The sequence below is a fragment of the Meleagris gallopavo genome, chromosome 31 (assembly GCF_905368555.1).
Source record: "Meleagris gallopavo chromosome 31, MGAL_WU_HG_1.1, whole genome shotgun sequence".
Taxonomy (NCBI): Eukaryota; Metazoa; Chordata; class Aves; order Galliformes; family Phasianidae; genus Meleagris; species Meleagris gallopavo.
In genome coordinates this window covers 2,326,231-2,352,040 of record NC_139434.1, presented here as the reverse complement: position 1 = coordinate 2,352,040, position 25,810 = coordinate 2,326,231, and the positions used below count along the sequence as shown (strand labels likewise).

The following is a 25,810-nucleotide window of genomic DNA, read 5'->3' as shown; positions in this document are numbered from 1 at the left end:
CTGGCGACGTTTCAAATCACGTTTCATCCCCTCCTTCTCCCCATCTCACGGTGTTTATTTCTCGTTTTGGGAGGGGACTGGGGAGAGGGGGGGGAGGAGGGGGGAAGGAATTAATGGGGCGAGGGAAGGAGGCGCCCGGGCGGCCGTTTCCATTCAGCTCACGGCCGGCTGCTCCGGGATGAGTCACCAGGAGATGGCACCGGCAGCTCCGACACCCCGGGGGTTCAGCTGTGCCCACCCCCCCTTGGGGCTGTGAACGGCCCGAAGCTCCGCATCCCCACAGCCCCGAGGTGGCAGCGAACCTCAACCCGCCGTTAATTGCTTTATTAATTCAAGCAGGGCCGGTGGCAGCAGGGCTGGAGGTGACGTCTCCCCGCGGGTCTCATCCCCCCTCTGCTCTGCTCTGCTCTGCTCTGCTCTGCTCCGCTCCGCTCCTCTCCCCCGGATTCACGCTCTCAACGTGCCCAATTATTCCACATTGCTGCAAAAGTCTATTTTGGCGCTCATCAATCACGAGATGAAGCAGTAAGGAGCTGCCGCCAGCGCGCCTTTGTCTCGCACTCATCCCTGCCCACGGCCCCTCCCACCCCCCCCCCCCTCCAGACCCCTCTTTTGGGGTCCCCCCCCCCGTTCCATCCCTGCGCCCAGCTTCCCTCTAAGCCCCCCCCATAACTTTAGCCCCCTCCCCCCCCCCCCCGTTGCCCCCCTGCAGGGTAGGTTGCAGCTCTCCCTGCTGCACGTGGTGGGCCCACGCACCCAAGAGCAGCAGGGGACCCCCAAGGCTCAGCCCCCCCCCCCGCTTTAGGATGGGCTTCAGCACCCATGGGTGCAAGCACCGGAGAGGACCATCCCAGCAGGGCTGAAGCAGCCGTGGGTGCTGCGACCCCCTTCGACCCCCCCCCCCCCCACCAAAAGGACCCCCCCCTGTGCAGGTGGGCGCAGCGCACACCTCCAGTCCTTACGTAAGGGCTGATTAATATTCCCCGGGGGCTGCAGATCTGCGTGGGCTGTGCGAGGCAGCGTGGGGGCTGTGTGTTCCCCCCCCCCCCCTCCACCCCCCCCAACCTTGCCAGGGCGCACCTGGAGCTGTGACACCCCCAAAAATCCCCCTTGGGTGTACCTGGAGACCCCCAGACCCCCGGCGCTGGCTGCTGTAGCCCTGAGATTCATCTCAGTGGGGACGTGGATGGGGTGGGGGGGCACAAGATGGAGGCAGGATGTGGCCCCCCCCTCAAGATGGCTGCCCCCAGCCCCTTTGCCACCTGCATCACCTGTCCTGGAAAGTCCTAACGAGCACATAAACGCTCTGGCTGTGTTAGAGTAGGTCCTACATTATGTCCAGGGCTGCAGTTGCCTTGCAGTTTGGGGGGGTGGGGGGGAGGGAGGGGGGGGGGGTCTGCTCCTGATGCCCCCCAGCCACGCCTGGCCTTGGTGATGTGTTACAAATGGTGCAGGTCTCAGCTGCAGCCCCTCTGTGTGGGGCATTGGGGGGGGGGGGAGGGTCTCAGGCCTCTTCCCACACTGCCAAGCCCTGTGACCCCCCCTTAAGATCCTTGGGGGGGGGGGGGAGTTGCCCCCTTCATAGCCCCACCGGCGCCCACTCTGCCATTTCTACATAGGGGTCCCGGGATACAAACCCATATCCCTATGGGGGTAAACGCCCCCCCCCATAACCCTATAGGATGCTGTGTTCCCCCCCACCCCCCCCTCGGTCTATAGGGGTGGTGGGGTGGTGGGGTACCCCACCATAGCCCCACAAGACTACAATTGCACCCCAACCCCCACAGCCCCATAGTGGTCCTGGGATACCCCTCCCATAACAGCCCCACGGGGGCATGGATTGTCCCCCCAAAAAACTCCACGGGGGTCCACGAATACTTTCCCATAACCCATAGGATTCCAAGGCTACTCCCCCACAACCCCACGGGGGTCCCTGGGTTACCCCAACCCCAACGTGGGTCCGTGCCCGCCGCTGGGCGCGTCCCGGTGCCCCCGCCTCCGGTTCCCCCCGCCCCTCCCCGCCCTCCCTCCCGCCGGTGTCGGCTCCGGGAAAGTTGCGGCGAACCCCGAGAGCTCCGAGAGCGGCACTGAAGCGGAGGCAGCGCCGGGAGCTCCGGGGCAGCGGAGCACGGGGGCAGCGGGGCACGGCAGCAGCGGAGCTTCGCGGCTGAGCATCCCCGGGTAGGAGCGCGCAGCATCCCCAGCTCCTCCCCATCCCTGGCGCTTCCCATTCCCGGTGCAACCCCGCTTCTCCCCATCCCCTGTCCTCCCCAACCCCGCTTCTCCCCATCCCCTGTCCTCCCCAACCCCGCTTCTCCCCATCCCCGGTGCTCCCCATCCCCTCTTCTCCCCGCGCTCCCCATCCCCGTTACGTCCCCTTCCCGGTTCTCCCCATTCCCGGCGCTCCCCATCGCCGGTCCTCCCCACCCCCTGTTCTCCCCACTGCCCGTTCTCTCCATCCCCGGTGCCCCCCATCTCCGCTGCATTCCATCCCTGTTCTCCCACCCCCGGTACCCGGTGCCATCTTAGCTCCGTCGCCCGGACCGGTGTTGCTTTTCTTGCGCAGCCTCCGGGTACCGGGCGGGGGGAGGCGGCTGCGGGGCGGTACCGGCGCTGCTCGTTCTCTGCCCGCCCGTCGGGCCGGGCCCGGTGCCGGTAGGGCCGGGGCTGAGCGCGGTGCCGGTGCCGCAGGGCCATGGAGGCACCGCGGAGCCTCCCGGGGCTGCAGCCCGACCGCGACGCGCTGGACCCGGCCGGAGGATGCCCGTCCCCCCTGGAGATCAAATCGGCCCCCAGCAAGAAGATCTGGGTCAAACTGCGGGCTCTGTGAGTCACCCCATAAACCGGGACCCCCCTTATAAACAGGGACACCCCCTCCCCCCATAAACCGGGACCCTTTATGGACCGGACCCACCCCCCCCATAGCTGGGACACCCCACAAACTGAGACCCTTCCATGAACAGGGTTCTCCCCAAAGCCAGGAGCCTGCAACCCCCCTCATCAGCAAAGACAGGACCCCTGAAAAGACGGGGCCCCCTCCCAAAACCAGGACCCCATCCCTAAATTGTAAGTGCCTCTCACACACCAGACACCTCCCTCGAAAAGCAGAACCTCCCCCCAGATCAGGACCCCTTCCTCAATCTGTGAAACCCCCACATAAACCAGTTCCCCCCCCCCAAGAATAAACAAATCCAAACCGCCCAGGATGATCCCTCAGAAAATCAGCTCTCCCCCCAAAAAAAACCAATTAAACCACCCCATAAATCAGGACACCCCCCTATAAACCAGGTTATCTGCCATAACACAAAAACCAGGACCCCCCCCTCCTCCCAAACAAGAGATTCCCCCCCTGGAACCCTCAGCTGCTGCCCCACACCCCCCTAAATTCTCTCTACCCCCTTCTCCCAAACACCCCCCAACCCCAGAACCACCCTCAGCACTCAAAGTGGGGGCTCCAGGACCCCCCTTGGGGACAGAATACACCCGGGGGGGTGGAGGGGGGGGGGGGGGGAGAGTTGCCAGGGCTGGGCGAGGGTCTCAGGTGCCCCGAAATCCGTGTTTGTGGGGGGGGGGGGGTGGGGGACGCGTGGGGTGACAATGTCACCATCCCCACCGGAGGAGCCCACGTGCGGCGGTGCCCACGCGTGTGCTCACGTATGAGCTTCGAGCCCTCGTGCCCCCCGGTGCACACGTGGGTGTGCTCTGCTGCACGTGCACACGTGGGTGCGAAGGTGCTCACAGCTGTGCACGTGTGTGTGAGCAGTGGGGGGGGACGGGGGGGGGGGGGAAGAGTGACGGAGCCCTACGTTGCACCCCAGCTGGGTTAGAAGCTGCGGGGTGCGTGTGAGCACAAACGGCCGCGCGTGCAAATGGCTGCGTGTGCAAATGGCTGCGCGTGCAAATGGCCGCGCGTGCAAATGGCTGCGCGTGCAAATGGCTGCGTGTGCAAATGGCTGCGCGTGCAAATGGCTGCGTGTGCAAGCACCTGGCGGCAGCGGGGGAGGGCAGCTGTGTGCACTGTGCACACGTGGTGACGCGTGGGTGCGCGTGCACCTGAGCGAGCGCTGCGTGCGCACAGGTGTGCAACTGTGTGGGCTGTGCCACCGCCGCCCCCTCCCCAAATTGTCCCCTTCCCACCCCCCCCTCGTGTTCACTGCCATCCCCCCATCCCGGTGCTGCTGTCCCCTTGTGGGTGGTGGGGACACGTGGGTGTCCTCAGGGTGGGATGCAGGGGGCTGAGCTGCGCTGTGTTGGTGACACGGGGGGGTCCAGAGCGCTGGGGTGGCCCTGGGGACAGTGGTGTCACTTCGGGGATTTGTGTCCCTCCGGTGGGTGGTGGGCACAGGTTGTGGCTGTGTGACAGTGGTGGTGGCCGTGTCACATGGTGGTGGCCTTCCCTGTGCTCTGCTTGGGACGCTCAGCTTCGTCCACAAAGGGTGGTGACACGGGGGTCCCGCGTCGCCGTGCCACAACGACAGCGTGCGTCCCCAAAGGGAAGCGTCCCCAAGGCGGGGCGTCCCCATGGATCAGTGTCCCCGGGGGGGGGGAAGGTGCCCCCACAGATCAGTGCCCCCACATTTCAGTGCCCCCACAGATCAGCGTCCCCACATTTCAGCGTCCCCAGGGCTGTGTGGCCGAGCAGGGAAGGCGCTGCCTGCCGTCCCCAAGGTCACATTCCCCCGCAGCTCTCCAGCTTGAAAGCTCTGAGCGTGACGTCTGGCAGCCCCCCTCCATGCCCCCCCCCCGCTCTGTCACCGCCGTCACTGTCACCTCACAGGGACACGGTGGCCCCCACTGCTGGGCACGGGGCGCGCAGTGCTGTACGTGTGCATCGCACGCTTGCATTGACTCATACCTGCTTGTGCGTGCTTGCACGTGCACACCTGCAAATAGCCACAGCTGCGCGTGTGTTTCCACATGTATGTGTGCTTGCACACGCGTGTGTTTGTGCGTGCTTGTGGGCTCACACGTGCAGCCATCGGTGCACACGTGTGTGAGCGCAGGGGGGTGGGTGGCAGCGCTCTGCTCGTGCGCACACGCGTGTGCACGTGCTGTCACACCACAGGGAGGGGGGACACGTGCCCCCCCCCCAAAGCCGGGCTGGGGGAGGACGCTAACGAGGCTCCAAACCTCATTAAGAGCAGGGTGAGATGGGTGCGGGGGGGTTGAAAGGGGGGAGTGTGGGACCAGGGGGTGGCACTGAGGGATTTGGGGATGTGGTGCTGGGTCCCCCCCGGCGGTGCTGGCGGCGTCCTCGTGCTCCCCCCATGCTGTCCCACGGCCCCGATGGCCCCGCGTGGTCCCAGAGCTGGTGGCAATCAGTGTGGGGTCACAGCTCTGTCCTCCCTTGTGCTGCTGCAGCACACGTCCCTCCTGCTGGACTTGAAGCCTTTGCAACCTCGTGCGACCGCGAGCACGAGCAGCCTGGTGCGGCCTTGCACAAGCGCGTGCAACCCTGCGCAGCTTCGCACGGCCACGTGCGGCCTCGTGGAGCCTTGCACCACCGCACGCAGTCTTGCACACCCGTGCACAGCTGTGCACGCAGCCCCGGGTGCTGCCTCGGGCCGTGCCGTGCGCCCGCTGCCAGCTCTCATTAGAGCTAACGAGGCCGAGGGCTGCCAGGGAGCGGGCGGCCGGAGGAGCCGGCAGGAAGCTGCCACCGCTGCTTTCTTAATCAGCCTTTAATTAAATCGTGGCCATCCCTCGGGGCCGAGCTGGGCCCCACGCCAGGACCCACAGCCGGAGGTGACGCGCGTCGGGGTCCCCGTCTGGGAATCGTCCCCGTGTGACGGCCGTGGGAGCGGGGCTGCCATGGGGCGGTCACCTCCCCGAGGTGTCCCCAAGGCCTGGGGGGGGGGTGGCAGTGTCGTGGGAATGTGGTGGCCCTGGGGGTGGCTGTCACCTACCTTGGGGACCGCGTGCTGCCCGGGGAGTGGGGATGTGGTGGCATCGGGTGGTGGTGGTTGGAGATGTGGTCGGTGCCCCCATAGGGATCTGGTGGGTGGTGGGGGGAATGGTGGTCACCTGGTGGCACTGATGGGGACCTGGGGGTACCTGTGGGGTCTTGATTGGTGGCACTGATGGGGACCTGGTGGCAACCAGGTGGCACTGATGGGACCCAGGGCACCTATGGGGTCTTGATTGGTGGCGCTGATGGGAACCTGGTGGCACTAGGAGGCACTGATGGGGACCTGGGGGTACCTATGGGGTTTTGATTGGTGGTGCTGATGGGAGCCTGGTGGCACCAGGTGGTACTGATGGGACCCGGAGGTACCTATGGGGTCCTGGTTGGTGCCTGGTGGCACTGATGGGGACCTGGAGGGTTCCTATGGGTATTTATGGGGTCCTGATTGGTGCCAGGGAGCAGTGATGGAGACTTGGGGGGTACCTCTGGGTACCTGGTTGGGTGGCAATGGAGGGGGTGACATCAGGTATGGGTGACAGTGACGTGGTGGGTATCAGTGGGACCCTGGTTGGTGCTGGGTGGCACTGATGGGGACCTGGTGGCACCAGACGGTACTGATGGTGACCTGGGGGTACATGTGGGGTTCCTTGGTAGAACCTGGTGGCACTGATGGGGACCTGTTGGCACCGGGTGACAGCGATGGGGACCCAATGGGGGACCAGGGGACGCCAGGGGCAGCGACAGAGTGGCCGTGATGGCCAAGAGGGCTGACCCAGGGGCAGTGTGACGCGTCCCCCCCTCTGTCCCCATCCCCATCCCCGTGCCAGCAGACAGCGCAGCGCAGGCAGCGGATGGCAGATGGGATTTCCCCCCCCCCCCCCCCCCGCGCAGCACCGCCCCCGTCCTCACCACGACAGACACACGGACACACAGACAGACGGCCGGGGGCTGCGCGTGTGACAGACGGGGAGGTTTCACCATCTGGGGGGCTGGGGAGGTGCCACGGCTTTGTGCACGCACACGCGTGTGCTGCGTTGGATAAGCACGCCGTGCGTGTGCACCGGGGTGAATAATTAATTGCACGTGTGCACACGAGTGGTGAGTGGGTGTGCATCATACGTGTGAGTTTGGGCGTGCATGTGCCCACACACGCCTGTTTGCACGCCCATGGGTGCAGGATGCTGAGCCCTGGGGAGGGGGGGTGTTGAGGTTTTGGGGGTGCAGAAGTGCAGGGGGGTGGAGGTGCAGAGCTCCGTGTGCTGGGGCTGCGGGCTGTGGGGGATGCAGAGAGCTCAGGGGTGCAGAGTTTTGGGGTGCAGGGTTTGGAGGGATACAGACTTTAAGGGTGCAGATTTTGGGGCTGCAGGATTTTGAGGGGTGCAGGGTTTGAGGGTTCAGGATTTTGGGGGGTGCGGTGTTTGGGGGTGGAAGATTTGAGGGGTGCAGGGTTTTAGGGGTGCAGGGTTTGAGGCTGCGGAGTCTTAGGGGTGCAGAGTTTTAGAGGTGCTGGCTTTTAGGGGTGCAGGGAGTTGGGCTGCAGAGTTTTAGGGGTTCAAGTTTTGAGGGGTGCAAAGTTTTAGGGATGTGGGGTTTGGAGGTGCGGGGTTTTGGGGACGCAGGGTGCTCCAGCTCAGCCTTCACCCCCAGTACTCAGCACTGGGTGCCCCCAGGACCCCCCCTCCTATCCCCCCATCTCGTCCCATCCACGCCCCCTCTCACTGCCCCATTCGGTGCAGTGCTGGGGGTCACAGCGGGGTTCCAGCTGCCCCCCACCCCACTCAGGCTCCGCTACATGGTGAAGCAGCTGGAAACGGGAGAGGTGAACGTGGAGGAGCTGAAGAGGAACCTGGAGTACACAGCATCGCTGCTGGAGGCCGTCTACATCGATGAGACCAGGTGTGGGGCGAGGTGGGAGGGGAGACGTATGGACAGATGGATGGGTGCGTGGGTGGATGGACAGATGGATGGACGGGTGGGTGGACGGGTGGATGGGTGGATGAATGGATGGGTGGATGAATAGATGGATGGATGGACGGAGGGATGGATGGATGGACAGGTGGATGGATGGACGGGTGGATGGATGGATGGATGGACAGATGGATGGACGGATGGGTGGACGGGTGGATGGATGGACAAATGGATGGATGGATGGGTGGATGGATGGGTGGATGGATGGATGGACAAATGGATGGATGGGTGGATGGAGGGATGGATGGACGGAGGGATGGATGGACAGGTGGATGGATGGATGGATGGACAGATGGATAGATGGGTGGACGGACAGATGGATGGACGGATGGGTGGAAGGGGGAAGGATGGATGAATGGATGGGTGGATGAATAGATGGATGGGTGGACGGGTGGATGGATGGATGGACAGATGGATGGGCAGATGGATGGATGGGTGGATGGAGGGATGGATGGACGGATGGACAGATGGATGGACAGATGGATGGGCAAATGGATGGACAGATGGATGGATGGACAGATAGGTGGATGGATGGACAGATGGATAGACAGATGGGTGGACGGACGGATGGATGGACGGACGGGTGGATGGACAGATGCATGTATGGATAGACAGATGGGTGCATGAATGGATGGACAGATGGATTGGTGAGTGGGTGGATGGGTGGATGGACGGATGGATGGACAGATGGATAGATGGATGGATGGATGGATTGGTGAGTGGGTGGATGGGTGGATGGACGGATGGACTGATGGACAGATGGAAGTATGGATAGACAGATGGATGGACGGATGGACGGATGGATGTACAGTTATATGGACGAATGGTTGGATAGGCGGACAGATGGATGGTGTGGGGGTGCGGTGACGTCCCCCGATGTCACCTCCTGTCCCTGCAGGCAGATGCTGGACACGGAGGATGAGCTGCGGGAGATGCGCTCGGACGCGGTGCCCTCGGAGGTGCGGGACTGGCTGGCTGCCACCTTCACCCAGCAGGCGCGTGCCAAGGGGCGGCGGGCGGAGGAGAAACCCAAATTCCGCAGCATTGTGCACGCAGTGCAGGCCGGCATCTTCGTGGAGAGGTGGGGATGTGATGGGTGAGGGGGTGGGGGAGGGCTGAGCTCCCACGTGGGTCCCCAGAAGCAGAGCAGTCCCCACTAAACCAAGCGGGTCTCCAGGAACTCAGCTTGGACCCCAAGAAGCTCCACGGGTTCCCAAGAGCTCAGGTGGGTCCCCGAAGATCCCGTTGCCCAGGTGTGACCCCAAGGAGCCAGGTGACCCCACAGATCTGTTCCCAAGGATCCATGTGGGTCCCCAGAACTCAGGATGGTCCCTGAGTCTCAGCATCCATACGGGTCCCCAAGCACCAGATCAATCCCTAAGAAACTACAGGTCCCCAGTACTCAGGTGGGTCCCTGAGCAACCAGGTGTGTTCCCAAGCATTGGCTCAGTACCCAAGAACCTACGAGGGTCCCCAAGAAGCCAGGTGGGTCTCCAGTATCCAGGTGGGCCCCAAAGAGCCAAATCGCTCCCCAGTAGCCCAGATGGATCCCCAAGAACTCCACTGGGTCCCTGAGCATTCATGAAGGCCCCCAGTATCCAGGTGGGTCCCCAAGCTCCAGATCAGCCCCAAATGGGGCCGCAAGGAGCCATATGGATCCCTAAGAACTCAGCTGGGTCTTTTGGCATCCGCGTGGGTCCCCAGCACTCATGTCTGTTTCTGAGCACTCGGCTCAGTCCCTGTCCTCGTTGCTGTCCCCTGGTGCCCACCAGCCCTCTCCCTGCCCCTTGCAGGATGTTCCGCCGGACGTACACAGCCGTGGGGCCCAGCTACTCCACCTCTGTCCTCAACTGCCTGAAGGTACTGGGGAGGGGACAGCACCCCGAGGACCCCCACCAAAGGCGGCTGTGCAGAGGGGTTCAGTGTGGGATGTGTGGGAGAGGTGGCATGGTGGTGTCACTGGCATCGCTGGGCACTGCAGGGCATCACTGGGCATTGCAGTGGGCTTTAGTGGGCATCACTGGATGGCGCTGGGCACTACTGGCCATTGCTGGGCATTGCTGGGGATCACTGGGTATCACTGGGGTCACTGGGCATCACTGGGTGTTGCTGAGCTTTATTGGGCATCGCTGGGCATCACCTGCCATATTGGACATCTCTGGGCATCACTGGGCATCACTGCCATATGGGGCATCTCTGGGCATCGCTGGGCATCACTGCCATATGGGGCATCTCTGGGCATCGCTGGGCATCACTGCCATACGGGGCATCTCTGGGCATTGCTGGGCATCACTGCCATATGGGGCATCTCTGGGCATCACTGGGCATCATTGCCATATTGGACATCTCTGGGCATCACTGGGCATCACTGCCATACGGGGCATCTCTGGGCATCACTGGGCATCACTGCCATACGGGGCATCTCTGGGCATCACTGGGCATCACTGCCATATGGGGCATCTCTGGGCATCACTGGGCATCACTGCCATATGGGGCATCTCTGGGCATCGCTGGGCATCACTGCCATACGGGGCATCTCTGGGCATCGCTGGGCATCACTGCCATATGGGGCATCTCTGGGCATCACTGGGCATCACTGCCATATGGGGCATCTCTGGGCATCACTGGGCATCACTGCCATATTGGACATCTCTGGGCATCACTGGGCATCACTGCCATATGGGGCATCTCTGGGCATCGCTGGGCATCACTGCCATACGGGGCATCTCTGGGCATCACTGGGCATCACTGCCATACGGGGCATCTCTGGGCATCGCTGGGCATCACTGCCATATGGGGCATCTCTGGGCATCACTGGGCATCACTGCCATATGGGGCATCTCTGGGCATCACTGGGCATCACTGCCATATTGGACATCTCTGGGCATTGCTGGGCATCACTGCCATATGGGGCATCTCTGGGCATCACTGGGCATCACTGCCATATTGGACATCTCTGGGCATCACTGGGCATCACTGCCATATGGGGCATCTCTGAGCATCGCTGGGCATCACTGCCATATTGGACATCTCTGGGCATCACTGGGCATCACTGCCATATGGGGCATCTCTGAGCATCGCTGGGCATCACTGCCATATTGGACATCTCTGGGCATCTCTGGGCATCACTGGGCATCACTGCCATACGGGGCATCTCTGGGCATCACTGGGCATCACTGCCATATTGGACATCTCTGGGCATCTCTGGGCATCACTGGGCATCACTGCCATATGGGGCATCTCTGGGCATCACTGGGCATCACTGCCATATGGGGCATCTCTGAGCATCGCTGGGCATCACTGCCATATGGGGCATCTCTGGGCATCACTGGGCATCACTGCCATACAGGGCATCTCTGGGCATCGCTGGGCATCATTGCCATATTGGACATCTCTGGGCATCACTGGGCATCACTGCCATACAGGGCATCTCTGGGCATCGCTGGGCATCACTGCCATACGGGGCATCTCTGAGCATCGCTGGGCATCACTGCCATATTGGACATCTCTGGGCATCGCTGGGCATCACTGCCATATGGGGCATCTCTGGGCATCACTGGGCATCACTGCCATACGGGGCATCTCTGGGCATCTCCAGGCACCACTGAGTCCCTCTGTGTGCCCCTGGGCTGTGTCCCATCCTCCCACAGAGCCTCGACCTGTGGTGCTTCGACGTCTTCGCTCTGAACCGCGTGACGGAGGAGCACTCGCTGCGCACCATCGTCTACGAGCTCTTCACCCGACACAACCTCAACAGTCGCTTCAAGGTGCGCCCACCCCGTCCCCAGGCACGTCCCCTGGCTGCTATTCCCTTTTGCACGAGCGTGACACGCGCGTGTGTCCCCGCAGATCCCCGCCGTGTTCCTCACCACGCTGCTGGACGCGCTGGAGGTTGGCTACGGGAAGTACCGCAACCCCTACCACAACCAGGCGCACGCTGCTGATGTCACCCAGACTGTCCACTGCTTCCTGCTCCGCACTGGCATGCTGGTATGGGGACAGCGTGGGGACACTGTGGGGACACTGAGGGGACAGGGGTCCCCTGGGCTTTTTTGGCCCAGGGATGCTTGTTGTCACGGAGGCAGCACCGCCTAGCGACTCGGTTGTCACCGTGGAAACGCTGTGAGGATGCAGGGGGTCGGGGTCACCCCCGGTTGAGGGAGCAGGAGGGGACACCTCGTGCTGTCACCCCAGCTTGGTTGTCACGTGCACTTTGTGGGGTCACACTCTGCCACTGGGACACAGGCGTTGTCACGCGCAGCTGTGGGGTTGCACACACACTCAGTGTGCTCCCTGCCCCCTCGCTGGGTGGCACTGGGCTGTCCCTGTCCCTTTTTGGGGTGTGTGTCCCCTTCCAGCCCTCACCCCATGTCCCCCAGCACTACCTGACGGAGATTGAGGTCCTGGCCATCATCTTTGCTGCCGCCATCCACGACTACGAGCACACGGGCACCACCAACAGCTTCCACATCCAGACCAAGTGAGGGATGTGCACAGCACGGGGGTGTGGGAGGGCATGGGGATGTGGCAGAGTATGGGGACATGGCACAGCACGGGGGTGTGGGAGGGCATGGGGACGTGACGCTGCGTGGGGACACAGCATGGCACGGGGATGTGGGATGGCACAGGGATGTGGCACTGCCTGGAGGTGTGGCACAGCATGGGGACATGGCGTGGCACAGGGATGTGGGATGGCACAGGGATGTGGCAGAGTATGGGGACGTGGCACGGCACGGGGATGTGGGATGGCATGGGGACATGGCATGGGCACAGAGAGCAGAACAGGGGACCCATTGTGGGGACACGTGGGACACTTTGGGGCACGGAAGTGCTGCTCATCAACCCCATGGTCATGGGACATGCTGGCACCGTGGGGCCACCAGTACGGCCCAGATAGAGATGTTCTGACACTGTGGGGCCAGCAGTCACAGGTCACAGACGCACTGACGCTGCCATGCGGGACACCGAGCAGTGCCACCACGTGTCCCCACTGTCCCCTCCACCCAGGTCAGACTGTGCCATCCTCTACAACGACCGCTCGGTGCTGGAGAACCACCACATCAGCGCCGTCTTCCGCATGATGCAGGACGATGAGATGAACATCTTCGTCAACCTCACCAAGGATGAATTCGTGTGAGTCCCCATCCCCACCATCCCCGTTGTCCCCATTGTCCCCGCTATCCCCACCATCCCCATCATTCCCGCCATCCCCACTGTCCCCACTGACCCCCTTGTTTCCATTGCCCCCATTGCCCTCACCATCCCCATTGACCCCGTTGTCCTCATTGTCCCCGTTGTCCTTGCTGTCTCCGTTGTCCCCCTTGCCCCCACCATCCCCCTTGTCCCCGCTGTCCCCGTGATCCCTGACAGCGCCGTCCCCTCTTGGCACAGGGAGCTGCGGGCTCTGGTCATCGAGATGGTCCTGGCCACCGACATGTCCTGCCACTTCCAGCAGGTGAAGTCCATGAAGACGGCGCTGCAGCAGCTGGAGCGGTGAGTGCGGGCTCTGGGGACGTGGCACCGGGGAGGGGACACGTTTTGGGGCCAGTGTTGAGCCCTGGATGCCCTCCCCAGGATTGACAAATCCAAGGTGCTGTCGCTGCTGCTGCACGCGGCCGACATCAGCCACCCCACCAAGCAGTGGGCGGTGCACAGCCGCTGGACCAAAGCGCTGATGGAGGAGTTCTTCAGGCAGGTACGGCCCCCGTGTCCCCTGGGGCTGGGGGGGAGGACCCCCACACGGCTCTTTGGGGACACTTCGTGCCTCGGCAGGGTGACAAGGAGGCTGAGCTGGGGCTGCCCTTCTCGCCCCTCTGCGACCGCACCTCCACGCTGGTGGCCCAGTCCCAGATTGGTGAGCGCTGGTCGCATCCCCAGCCCTGTCCCCAGCCCTGGGGTGACGCAGCCCCCACCCCACATCGCCGTGCCCTCTCTCCACCCCAGGTTTCATTGACTTCATCGTGGAGCCCACCTTCTCTGTGCTGACCGACGTGGCCGAGAAGATGGTGCTGCCCCAGAATGAGGATGGCTCCAAAGCCAAGGGCAACCCGGCGGGCGGCCAGCAGGCCAGGTTGGGGGCCAGCAGCCACCCCTCATCTATCCACCAGGCTCAGCTGTGTGGTTGTGCCTCAGTTTCCCCTTCTCCTGAGTGGTGGGGCTCAGTCTGGAAGGGGGAACCCGTCGCATTTGGGGTACGGGGAGGCATAGGGTGGGGGTAACACTGGTGGCTCTGCCCCCACAGCTCACAGTGGCGACAGACATCCCTGGATGAGCACCTGGAGCTTGGGGACATCAAGGCTGACCTGGCCAGCTTCCGCTCCACCTGGACCAAATACATCCAGGAGAACAAGCAGAAGTGGAAGGAGAGGGCGGCCAGCGGTAGGTGACAGCTGACAGCCACCAGAGCCACCAAGCATCCTTTGGTGGTGTCCCATGGGATGGTGACCCATGGGGAGGTGACTTCCAGAGGTGGCCCGTGGGATGGGCACCCGTGGGATGGTGACCCATGGAGAGGTGGCCTATGGGATGGTGACCCACAGAGAATCAACCCATTGGAGGTGACTCCCGAAGAAGATGGGTTTTGCTCATCCTTGGGGACCCCCTGAGCGTCCCCGTGTCACCCCACAGGCATCACCAACCAAGTGTCCATCGAGGAGCTGTCACCCTACGAGGAGGAGCCCCCGGTGCCCCCCACCCAGCACAAGCACAATGGCGAGGTGGAATAGCACATGGCGAGGTGGGCACCCAAAGCATGGGGGCACCCTGGGGGGGCTGCAGCTCGTTTCAGCCCTGACCAAAGGTCCCCTTTGGGGTGGCAGGTCTTCATCCAACCCAGTGATGCCGTTCAGTCCAAAGTCTTTGATGCCATCGACTTCAGCACCATTCGCAGGGAAGGAGCCGCCGGGGTCTGTGCCAAGAGCATCCCCGATGGCAGCGCCGGGTCCTGGGGGGCCGGGACCCCTGGGATTCCCCCCCCATCCTGTGCCAAATCGTCCGCCAAGCCGTGTGGTGCTGATCCACGGGTGATGGTGATGCTGAGCCTCTCACTGCCGCGCCGGCGGGATTTGTCCTTATGGCTTTTTAGAAACCTGCTTCTCGCCCCACAGGGGATCCAGGTGTTGGGGAAGGGGGTGGCACTGTGGGGGAGGCAGGGGACTGAAGGATGGAGGAACTGTAAGGGGTTTGTTGTCGCTTCAGGGGTCACTGTGGGCCCCCCTTTTTCTCGCTGGGTCTGTGCTCAGGCTGCCGGGTGTCCCCAGGTGTCCCCCTGTGCTGTCCCCATCCCGCCCCACCTGTGGGGAGACGGCAGATGCTGAGATCTGTCCCCGCGTGGAGCACTGACGTGGCTTCTGAGTTATGGCTCTCCGCCACTCCAGGCTTGGGGACACTCCGCTGTGGGGTCCGGCCCCGGGGACACCCCAAGGCCAGGGAGCTGGGAGCTGGGGCCAGCTGAGGGAGGGCAAAATTGGTACCCACAGTGGCCCTGAGGTTCTTCCAGCACCCCCAGTTCTGCGCCTCCAGCCCCTATAGCTGCAGTGTGCTGCATGCACTGCTGCCCCTGGTGGATTTCCAGTCCTCCCCCTGCCCCCCAGCTCCAAAACACCCCCAGAAGACCCCACTCCCTCCGGCATCCCGGCACCAGCGTGCTTCAGCATCCTCCAGCGTCCCAAGCTCTGGCGTGCTCAAGCATCCTCTGCATCTGGGCTCCACCGTGCTCGAGAATCTCCAGCATCCTGGGTCCAGTGTGCTCCAGAACCCCAAACTGTTGCCCTCCAGAACCTGAATTGGAGTGCTCCAGCATCTCCTGCATCCTGGCTCCGGTGTGCTCAAGAATCTCCAGCATCCTGGCTCCAACATCCTCCAGAACCCCAAACTGGAGCTCTCCAGCACCCCCTGCACGGCGGTTCTGCTGAGCTCCGTTCTGCCCCATTTCCAGCAACCTGGAGCATCTTCCAGCTCTGTTCTCCTCCCCCTCCGTGGTGCCTGGATCACCCCACGGCTCCGGCCCAGCACTGTACATAGCCCAGCACACAGCTGTGTGTCTTTGTACTTTTCTACCATGCGGTCACGTCGTGCCTCCATCACTGCTGGCACAGCTCCGCCTCGCGCCCGCCCGCACACGCATGTGAAACCAAGAGCAGCTGCTAACGAGCAATTAATAAACCGTACGCCGCCGCCAGCCCGAGCTCTGAGCCGCGAGGGGAGCCGTGCTGAAGGGTTGGGGGTGCAATGGGGGGTCCTGGGCTTTTCATGCACCCACCCTGTGCTGAGCAAGGAGGAGACGCTGCGGAAAGGATCCGTTTAATGGTGTGGGTGCGCTCAGCTCTGCGTGCACTCGCGTGTGCACGTGTGTTCACGTGTGTTCACGTGTGTTCACGTGTGTCCATCCGTGCCCACGGCGGCGGCGCGCATGCAGAGCACGTGTGTAAAGTGCGCGGATGCGTTGCACGTGCGTGTGTGTGTGTGTGTGCACAGGAGGGTGGGTGTGCAAATGCCTGTGCGCAAAGCCACGTGCACAGCTGTGTGCGCAGTGCAGCACCGGTGTGCCGTCATCCTCCCCCCCCCCCCCAACAAGGAGCTGTGCCCCCAGAATGGAGCGAGGGGAGACCGGGGGGGGTCCTGGGGTCACCCCGGTGGTGGCAGTGGGGACACAGAGGGGGTTTTGTCCCCATTGCGGAGAGGGGTGGGAAAGGGGGGGGGTGGGGAGGGGGTGGGAGATAAAAAAAATCCGTCGCGAACGCCGTCGGAATCTTAGAAAATGATTGATAGAAAAAAAGCATGCGGCGCTTCGGCTCCAATGGGGACAGCAGCACCTGGGGACAGAGGGACAGAGGGACAGAGGGATGGAGGGGAGTGTGGGGACAGGGACAGCAGGGGGGGTGCAGCCACTTCGCTGTCTGCTGTCACCCCCCCCGCTGCCACGCTCTCCCTGTGCGCTGGATCAGTGTCCCCACAGTGTCCCCAGTACGGACACACAGCATCCCAGTCTGCAACCCCAGAGTCCCAGTACGCACCCAGAACATCCCAGTACGCTCTCACGGCATCCCAGTATGCACCCAAGTGTCCCAGTACACAACCCACATCCCAGTATGCACCCCCAGCCCCCCAGCATGCTACCCCACTGGGTGCCCCACTGTGCACCCAGAGCATCCCGGTATGCGCTCACAGCATCCCAGGATGCACCCAAGTGTCCCAGTGTGCACCCAGAGCGTCCCAGTACGCAGCTCACATCCCAGTATGCGCCCCCAGCCCCCCAGCACGTACCTACAGGCCGCCAGCAGCACCCTTTCCCCCCGGTGCTATATGAGTGCCCTCATCACCCGGACTTCGCCGCTCATCCCCGTGGGTCCCTGCGGCGCAAATTGGGGTGGGTGAGCGCAGACCCCAAACCCCCACCCCCTTCAGCTCCAGGGAAGAGGACGCTGGTGATGGCTACTCACTGTCACCGGGGCCTGGGCCACCCTGCTGTGTTGGCTGAGCCTGGGCCAGCGGGCAGCTGCCCCCAGGGCTGTGGCTGTGCTCGGCGTCACCGTGGTGGCAGCAGCCTGGGCTGTGCTCCTGGGCTCCAGCAGCCACCTCCTCGTCCTCCTCGCCCCGCGCCTGCTTGCACAGGTGGTGCTCCACCATCATCTGCAGCTCTGCGAGGCAGGGAGCGTGGCTGTGTCCCTGAGCCCTCACGATGTCCCCTCTCTGTCCCCACCGGCGAGCTGGGCAGCCACCTGCCCCCTTTGGTGGCACCTGCACGCCGTGGCCCTGCATCCCCGTGTCCCCAGCTGTGCTCCTGCCCCTTTGGATCCTCTGTGCCACCGAGGAGGTGGCATCACAACTTGGCCACCCACGTGTCCCCCGTGGCACCCAGGGAGATGTCACCTGATGTCACCTCAGGTACCTTTCACGGTGGGGGTGGTGCAGTACACCTTCTTCCTCTGCCGGGGGGACATGGCCAGACCCGACTGCAAAGCAAGCAGAGGGGGGGTGATGCGGTGGGGGGACACCTCGGGGTGTCGGGGACACCTCAGGTCATCGCCTACCTTCAGCAGGGCGTTGGGGAGTCGGTCCTCATCGATCTCTGGGGACAGCATAGGGACAGAAGGAGCGGGTGGTTAGGGGTGGTGTCACCCATGGGTGCTTGGTGACCCCTGGAGCACCCGCATGGGGACATACGGGGATGGGGACAGCGCTGCTCCGGGAGCCACTCAGCATCAGGAACAAAGCATAGTGGCAACCAACACCTCGTCCCCATCCCTCTGAGGGTGACACGGCAGGGTGGGGGTCCCACAGCTCCCCCCATGCTGTGGGATCGGGCTGGCAGGGGCCGCATCCTGACCCTATTTTGGTTGTCCCAGTGCTGTGATGAAACTCAGCCCCGTGGTGCGTCCGCATTGCTGTCCCCAAAGTACTCAGGGACAGCATTTGGGAACGCGGTGTCCCAGCCACCCCAAAACAAGAGAAATCGAGCCACCCCATGAGAAGAGACGGATGGGGCAGGAAGCCGGCAGGGTCACATCCCGTCCCCAAAGGCCAGGCGGGGGAGGGGGGCAGTGAAGCTCTCAAATATCACCTCTGCTCCGCCTCCCCCCTCCACGCCCAACCCCGGGGACGTGCGGGCATCCCGGGGAGGGCGCAGAGCGGGGGGGACGCGCGTCACCAACAGCTGCTTCCCCTGGAGATGGATGGGCTGAAGCCCGGAGCGCGACGCAGCGCAGCGCACGGTCACCGCTGTCCCCCCGCGGTGCGCCTTCATTGCCACCCGGAGATCCCCGGCCGGAGCCCGAGGTGACACCGCGACACAAACGGGGACCCACCTGGGGACGATTGGTCGCTGCTCAGCACCAGGCTGGCCGGCGTCGGTCGGCGTCGACGGATCTGTAAAGCGGGGACAAAAGTCGGGAACGCCCCAAACTCCATCCCGACCCACATCCCCCGGCACCGCGGCGTCGCCCGCCCGTGTCCTTGTCCCCAAACGGGAGGCGGTGGCTCCTTGGGGACGCTGCCCTGCCCGGCGGCTGAGGGACGCAGGTGGCTTTTACATCAACATCTCCTTAACGACAAACGGGAGCTAATTATACCGCCGTGCCGGGAAGAGCGTGGGGACAGAGCGGCCGTGACAGCGCCGGGGCTCTGCCCTTCCTCGGGGACAGCGCTTGTCACCGTGTCCTTGCCCAAGGTCACCTGCAGCATCCCGCCCCACGCATCGCGGGGTGCCCCCCCGGTGGTCCCGTTGGGGGGCTCGGGGGCCCTTTTGAGAGGGTTTGCTGACACCTTTGAGGGGTTTGGTGACCCCTTTTGGGGGGTTTGGTGGCCCTGTCACCCTGCTTGGTGCCATGCAGTGGCACCGTGTCCCGCTGCTGCTCGCCCTGCTTCCCCGCTGACCCACTGACTGAGTAGCACCGAATTTCCCGGGGAGGATTCCCTAATGAGCTGCGCCGCCTTAATGAGATGCTGATGAGATGCTAACGAACAGGCAGCGAAGGAAGCCCCCTCCCCAGCCCCAGCCCCGGCCCCAGCCCACCCTGCGGCCCCATCGCCGCTTCAGCCCCCCCTCCCCGCATCCTCCCGGTTGCCATAGAAACCCGCGATCTGGATTTTAAACGGAGATTAAAGGGAGACCAAAATCGCCCCCTCCCCATCACCCACCGCTCCCGGCCCACAGCCCCATCGCCGGTCCTTTGTCACCTCTACCCCCCCCCTCCCCCCCATCACCTCCTCTGCCCCAGGGCTCGGGGTGACAGCGATGGAGCGATGGGATGGGATCTCAGGACTGAATCTGGGTCATGGGATCCCATAGCGTAACCCCAAGGCACCCCCGGGCTGCTCGAGCACCCTAAACGCCCCCCATGGGGACGGAGCCACTGTCACCCCCAGGACAGGGCGGGGGACAGAGGGGTGACCCACTCAAGGTCACACAGACACAGCTGAGAACCACAGAGCGACTGCACCCCAATCCCTGCTCAGGGATGGACTCACAGCCCTCCCCATCCCAGCACTCTGGGGTGCTCCAGTCCCGAGTCCTGGAGGGTTCTCTGCTCCCCAGCCCTATAGGATGCCCCATTCCCTGACCCCACGGAGGGACACTCCGTTCCCCAGCCCCACAGAGGGACACTCAGGTCCACAACCCCATAGGATGCTCCATTCCCTGACACTAGAGGGATGCTCTCGTCCCCAGCCCTATGGGACACTCGATTCCCCAGCCCCACAGAAGGACACTCAGGTCCCAGCCCTATAGGATGCTCCATTCCCTGACCCCCAAGAGGGACGCTTCATTTCCCAGTCCCAAAGATGGATGCTCAGCTCTTCAGCCTTATGGGATGCTCCGTTCCCCAACCCCCATAGACAGACACTCCATTTCCCAGCCCCATAGAGGGATGCTTAGGTCCCAGCCCTATAGGATGCTCCATTCCCTGACCCCATAGACAGACATTCCATTTCTCAGCCCCACACAGGGATGCTCAGATCCTCAGCCCTATAGGATGCTCCATTCCCCACCCCCCACAAAGGGATGCTCCATTCCCCAGCCCCACAGAGGAACACTCATGTCCCGGCCCTATAGGGTATTCCATTTCCTGACCCCACAGAGGGACACTCTGTTCCCCAACCCCCACAAAGGGGTGCTCCATTCCCCAGCCCCACAGAGGGACCCTCATGTCCCAGCCCTATAGGACACTCCATTCCCTGACCCCACAGAGGGACACTCCATTCTCCAGCCCCGCAGAGGGACGCTCAGGTCCCAGCCCTATAGGATGCTCCATCCCCCGGCCCCACAGGGGATGCTGGGATCCCCCACCTCTCCGCTCTCCTACCCAGCCTATTTTTAGAGCATCGATTCAGAGCTGCAGCAGCCGAGCCCAGCAGCATCATCCCACCATGGGGACGGCATCGCTGTGGGGCTCAGTGGGGCCGGGGGTCCTTCGCACCCCTCCCATCCTATAGGGCTGATGTATGGGGGCTAAAGAAAGGGATCGAGGGGCAGAAAGGAGCCGGAAACCGAATGGGATTTGGGAGCAGCTCTACTGGGCGGATCCAGCCCAGCCCTGAGCATGACAGAGCAAAGCACAGGGACAGCCCTGCAGGGCATGGGGACACCCAGAGGAGGGCAGCCCCAAATCCTCCCCACAGACCCCACAGAGCGTTAAACCATTCCCTGAGGGGACACCCCCAAAAATTAACCCAAGGAGGTGATGCAGAGGGTGATGCTGAACCAGCAGGGATTCAGACATCAGTTGAAGAACCAATAGATGAGTTCAGCAAAAGGAATCCGTGAGTGATGGCCCTACAACTTTCCATCCCAGCTTTATGGGGTGAAGGCTCTCATTTCCCTCGATAATTTCGCACCGGGGACACAATAGAAGACTTTTATCTCCTGCACCCACCGTGGGTGTGGATACCTTCCACAGATCCCACACAGATTGCTTTAAAAGCTGTGGCCCAACGAGTGACGGGAGTGTTCCAAATTAAAGGAAAACTCATTAAAGGGGTCGGGAAAACGGGGAGGGGGGAAGCGAGCACCCAACCACCCCTAAAAGCTACGGGTCCCTATGGTGAAGAACAAAGGACCTCCTCCTGGATTTGGGGTGGCAGAGGGGATGTTGGCACCCCAAGCAGCGGTGCCGTGACCCCCATCCCTGCCCCCTCGCACCGGGATGGGGCACTGGGGGCATTGGGGGGCACTGGGGGCATTGGGGGGCACTGGGGGCAATGGGGCAGTGGGTGCAGGGGGGGCTGAGGTCAATTTTAGGTCCAAATAGGATCCAATGGGACGCAGCCAAACTCAGCTGGAAGGGCAAACTGAGGCAGGGATGGGCACTGGACTCCCAACCCCCCCCCCCTTCCCATTGTGTCCCTCAACCCAAGGTGGGTTTGGGGGCCCTTCTCTGAGCCCCCCCCCATCCCTGAGCTGCTGCTCTGCCCCCAGATGGTGCTTGGACCCCATTTATCTGGGGAGGGGAGAGGTAGGGACCCCCCCCCCTATTTATTCCAGTTGCCTCGCAGAGCTCCTCATACCCAGATGCTGAGGGCACGTGGTCACCCAAAACCCTTTATATGGTCCCCCCAACCCCTTCCATGGTCCCCCCCAACCCTTTCCATGGTCCCCCCCAACCCTTTCCATGGTCCCCCCCAACCCTTTCCATGGTTCCCCCCCAACCCTTTGCTTTGCCTTAAGGACTCCCAGCCCGACCCTAAGTTGGGACCCTAAAGTCTCAGCCCATAGGATTTGGGGCTGGAGGAACTCCTGAGGGCTGCACGGTGCTGGAGGTGTGTTTGGAGGAGGGGGGGGGGGTCAGGGGGGGGTTGTACCCACGTTGCCAGCTCTGGGACATGCAATACCTGCTGCTATTTTGGGGCCGCACGCTGAGCCAAAAAGGTTTGGCAATGTGCTCAGAACCCGAATTTGGGTTCTGGGTTCTGCCAGCTGTGGGGTGCTGCCGGCCAACCCGTGTCACCCCCCTCTCCCCCTCCACCGTGTCACCCTATAGAGCCAGAGGGCAGGCAAGGGGGGGTGGGGGCGGGGGGGGACACCGCCCTGCAGCCACCCCCCCTCCTGCTGGATCCCCTCCAGGGGTTGAGCAACACGGGGGTGGTTGTAGGGCCGTGGGGTCCGGGTAACCCTACACCCCCCCCCCCCCCCCACGGCAACCCAAAGGCCAACACACAGCTCCATAGCGGAGGGACCCCCAGTGCTGACCCCCTGCCCCCCCCCCCCCCCCGTGGGTCCTATGCCGGTATTGGGGTCACTGCACCCCCCTCCCCAACCCTGTGCACCCCAAAACGGTGCGGGGACCCCACGCAGAGCCCCCACCACGCTGCTGCACGGCATCGGGGAGGGGGGGGGGCTGTCACAGAGTGGTCCCCCTCCCCCCCACAGACCTCGGGATGTACGGATTACAGGGGGAGGAGGAGGGGGGGCGGCTCACCCCATACCCGTGCGGTTGCCCCTTGGGGGTCCCTCCCCTATTGCAAAGCCCCCCCCCCCCCTTTCCTCCCCTCGTTGCCCCTTGGGGGTCTGCAGAGCAGCATCCCCCCCCCCCCCCCCTCCTCCTCTCCCCTCCCGCTGTCCCCACCTGCTCCGCCGCCTCCGGGTCGAGGTGCGGCTCCAGCAGCGGTACGGTGAATTGGATTTTACGGGGTCCGTTGGGTTCCATGGCGGGCAGCTCCTCCGGTGCCGTTCCCGGTGCTCACCGGCGGCTCCCGGTGCCGCCCCGCCCCGCCCCGCCCCGGTTCTGCTCCGCTCCTCCGCCGCCGCCGCCGCTCCCGGTCCCGAACGCCGCACCGCTCCGCCCCACAGCGCGGCCCCATTGGTTGGAAGAGGCCCCGGGAGGGGAACGGGGCGGACGGACGGACGGACGGACGGACGGACGGGGAGAGGCAGAGAGCGCGGCGGGGATGGGCAGGTGGAGCGGAGAGCAGAGAGAGGGAACGGACACGTGGACAGAAGGACGGACGCACGGGCAGAAGGATGGGTGGATGGATGGATGGATGGATGGATGGATGGGCAGAAGGACGGACACACGGACAGAAGGGCGGACACACGGACAGAAGGGCGGACACACGGACAGCGGGGTGGACATACGGGCAGAAGGGCAGAAACGGAGGCAAAAAGACAGGCAGACAGAAAGACTGAGGGACAGACAGGCACACGGGACGCAAAGATGGACACACGGACAGACACAAGGACACACGGCACAAAGGCAGACAAACGGACTTTGGGACGGACGCACGGACAGGGTGACCCGCGGGGACGGGAGCGGGGGAGGGGGAGGGAGAGAGAACACAAGAGGACGCACAGCGCCAGGACGCACGGACACGTGGAGCGGACCCCTGAGCACGGGACGCAGGGACAGACGGACACACGGACACGTTGCACACACGTGGGCAATGCGCGTGCAAAGTCCGCACGTGCTGCGCCCCGGCACCGCTGCCCTCGGTGCAAATTCCCCCTCGCTGCATCGATCGCCCGCACCGCTCCTCCCCGTCCCCGCAGGGCACGGCGACCCACAGCGGCGGCCCCATGAGTTATAGGGCGATGTGGGGCGCGGTGTCGTCGTCCCCCCCCCAGCCCCCGTGGTGGTGGATGGGACGGAGATTGGCAGCTCTCCCTGGTTACAGCCCTATAAACGAGGACGGACGGTTCAAGGATGGAGACCCCCGGTGCCACCCTAATGTGGGCTGTGAGGCTGCCACGCTGCAGCCCCCCGCCCCCCCCGGGGTGGTGGTGGTGGGGGGGGAAGCATTTCCGTGTGCCCCCACCCCACAGGGGACTCAGTGACCCCCAGCTCTGACCTCCAGCCCGGCAGCTGCTGCTGTTGGGCGTTGGGGAGGATTAATCTGGAGCTGGTGAGAAAGAGCCCCTCCCGCAGCACATCGTAATTAAAACCCAACCCCCCCCCTCCAATTAATCCCCCCCCCCCCTCCATTAATCCACTCTGTGTCCCCAAACGGGCGCTGCCAGCCCCCCTGCTGCCATAGGACTCCACAGAACTCTGCACCCCCCCGTGCAAGGTGTGACACCCCAGGGTGGGCGCAGGGGCACGCTCAGGTGTCCTTTGCTCTGCATCATCCGTCCCTGGCATCTGGTGGGGTCTGTGGGGCACCAGGCCCATCCACTGGCCCTATTCCCACATCTCCCATCCCATTCCCTCCCCTTTGTCCCCTGTCCATCCACTGTTCCCTATCCCTTGTTCCCTGCCCTTTTTCCCCTCTCCCTTTTCCCCCTATCTCCTGTCCCCATCCCCTCTTCCCTGTCCCCTGCCCCCCGTTCCCCATTTCTGCCCCTATCCCATGTCCCTTTTTCTCTACTCCCTGTCCCCAATCCCTTGTCCCGTGTCCCTTTTTCTCTACTCCCTGTCTCCAATCCCTTGTCCCCTGTCTCCCATCCCTGTTCAGCCCCCCATCCCCTGCCCACCGTCCCCTTTCCCTGCCCCCCGTTCCCCATCTCTGTCCCCTGTTCCCTGTTCAGCCCCCCACCCCCTGCCCCCGTCCCCCTGCCCTGCACATCCCCTGTGCTTGAGCTGCTACATTTTGGTGTTCCACCACCCTCAGTGCCCCCAGGAGCCCATGGCCATATGGCTCCTTCCCCAAAGCCACCCAGGTCCCCTCCTGGGTAGCCCAGCTGCGCTCCTTCCACCATCACACCCCCATATGGGGAATCCCATTTCCACCTACTATAGGGCAACAGAGGGCCCTGAGGGACACAAACCCCAAACCGCGGCGATCCCAAAGGCCCCAGATCCTGGATCCCAACCTTCCAGGCTGTGGGGATGCAGTGGGGCAGTGCTGCAGCCGCCCGGTCTGTCACGGAGCTGCCATCACTTATTCATGGCTACGGCAGCAGGAATCTGTTAAGTAGGTCAGGAGGGGGGGGGTTGTGGGGCTGCTTAATCCCCCCCCGCCCCGCCGGGTGCTGGGCTGGGCTCTCCGTGTCCCCCAGGTTTGTAGGGTGATGGAACAGAGGTGGGATGCGTCCCCAAGGTGGGCTGTGTGACCCGGGGGGGACGGCAGTGGGGTGGATGCTGTGGGTCTGGGGGGAAGGGGGGGGGGGGGAGGTGATGCCGGCATCCCTTTGTCTCATGGGTTGTGTTCTCCACCCTCACCAGAATAGGGTGGGGAAAAAATCCGCCAGGATTGCCCAAATCCGCGTGTGCCCTCGACCCCCCCATTTCCTTTGGGACCGTGGCAGAGCCGTGTCCCTCTCTGATGTCACGCAGAGTGAATTATTGATGCCCAAAGCACCCGTGTGCCATCAGCTCCCCATCCCTGTGATGCTGCAGTGGGGTCGGTGACCCCGAGAGGGCTGTGCCCCATCCTGGGGTTCAGTGCTGCACCCCCACAGCGCTGCCCCAGATGTTATGGGGTGCGGTGTGTGATGCTCCTGCTGATTCGGGGTCCATCTCTCTCAACGGGGAACAACGGGTCACCCCCGTTGCACCCTGCACTCTTCTG

At 63.5% G+C, this 25,810-nt stretch overlaps 2 protein-coding genes across 4 annotated transcripts; one reads left to right on the top strand and one right to left on the bottom strand.

Moving 5' to 3' along the window:
* The first annotated feature begins 109 nt into the window (after window positions 1–109).
* Window positions 110–16,052, top strand: PDE1B (phosphodiesterase 1B). 3 transcript variants are annotated; one of them, XM_085212137.1, is made up of 17 exons: window positions 110–525; window positions 1,896–2,181; window positions 2,692–2,826; window positions 7,688–7,801; window positions 8,772–8,954; window positions 9,667–9,733; window positions 11,524–11,640; window positions 11,723–11,863; window positions 12,253–12,353; window positions 12,881–13,006; window positions 13,265–13,366; window positions 13,448–13,568; window positions 13,646–13,727; window positions 13,817–13,943; window positions 14,115–14,251; window positions 14,501–14,609; window positions 14,692–16,052. In XM_085212137.1, exons 3-16 carry the CDS (start codon window positions 2,696–2,698, stop codon window positions 14,596–14,598), a joined length of 1,647 nt encoding a protein of 548 aa, XP_085068263.1. In that variant the 5' UTR covers window positions 110–525; window positions 1,896–2,181; window positions 2,692–2,695; the 3' UTR covers window positions 14,599–14,609; window positions 14,692–16,052. The 3 variants fall into 3 exon arrangements, with proteins under 3 accessions (XP_085068263.1, XP_085068264.1, XP_019466381.2); XM_085212138.1 differs by lacking the exons at window positions 110–525; window positions 1,896–2,181 and adding an exon at window positions 2,964–3,066 and having other exon boundaries at window positions 2,691–2,826; XM_019610836.3 differs by lacking the exons at window positions 110–525; window positions 1,896–2,181; window positions 2,692–2,826 and having other exon boundaries at window positions 7,209–7,801.
* A 106-nt stretch (window positions 16,053–16,158) lies between these two features.
* Window positions 16,159–23,659, bottom strand: PPP1R1A (protein phosphatase 1 regulatory inhibitor subunit 1A). The gene is made up of 7 exons (XM_085212144.1): window positions 22,933–23,659; window positions 18,679–18,739; window positions 17,905–17,942; window positions 17,763–17,826; window positions 17,314–17,511; window positions 17,138–17,223; window positions 16,159–16,686 (listed from the first exon to the last, which is right to left on the bottom strand). The coding sequence occupies exons 1-6, from the start codon at window positions 23,011–23,013 to the stop codon at window positions 17,138–17,140; spliced, it is 528 nt and encodes a 175-aa protein (XP_085068270.1). The 5' UTR covers window positions 23,014–23,659; the 3' UTR covers window positions 16,159–16,686.
* Window positions 23,660–25,810: the final 2,151 nt, after the last annotated feature.

Excerpts from the sequence above, each read along its gene's own strand:
- PDE1B (XM_019610836.3), top strand. The coding sequence starts at position 7,488 with ATGTGGGGTTTGGAGGTGCGGGGTTTTGGGGACGCAGGGTGCTCCAGC. Across the intron at positions 13,569-13,645 it reads TGGAGGAGTTCTTCAGGCAG|GGTGACAAGGAGGCTGAGCT; the intron begins GTACGGCCCCCG and ends GTGCCTCGGCAG. Across the intron at positions 13,944-14,114 it reads GCGGGCGGCCAGCAGGCCAG|CTCACAGTGGCGACAGACAT; the intron begins GTTGGGGGCCAG and ends CTGCCCCCACAG.
- PPP1R1A (XM_085212144.1), bottom strand. The coding sequence starts at position 23,013 with ATGGAACCCAACGGACCCCGTAAAATCCAATTCACCGTACCGCTGCTG. Across the intron at positions 18,740-22,932 it reads ACCCGGAGGCGGCGGAGCAG|ATCCGTCGACGCCGACCGAC; the intron begins GTGGGGACAGCG and ends CCCGCTTTACAG. Across the intron at positions 17,512-17,762 it reads CACCACCCCCACCGTGAAAG|AGCTGCAGATGATGGTGGAG; the intron begins GTACCTGAGGTG and ends CCTGCCTCGCAG.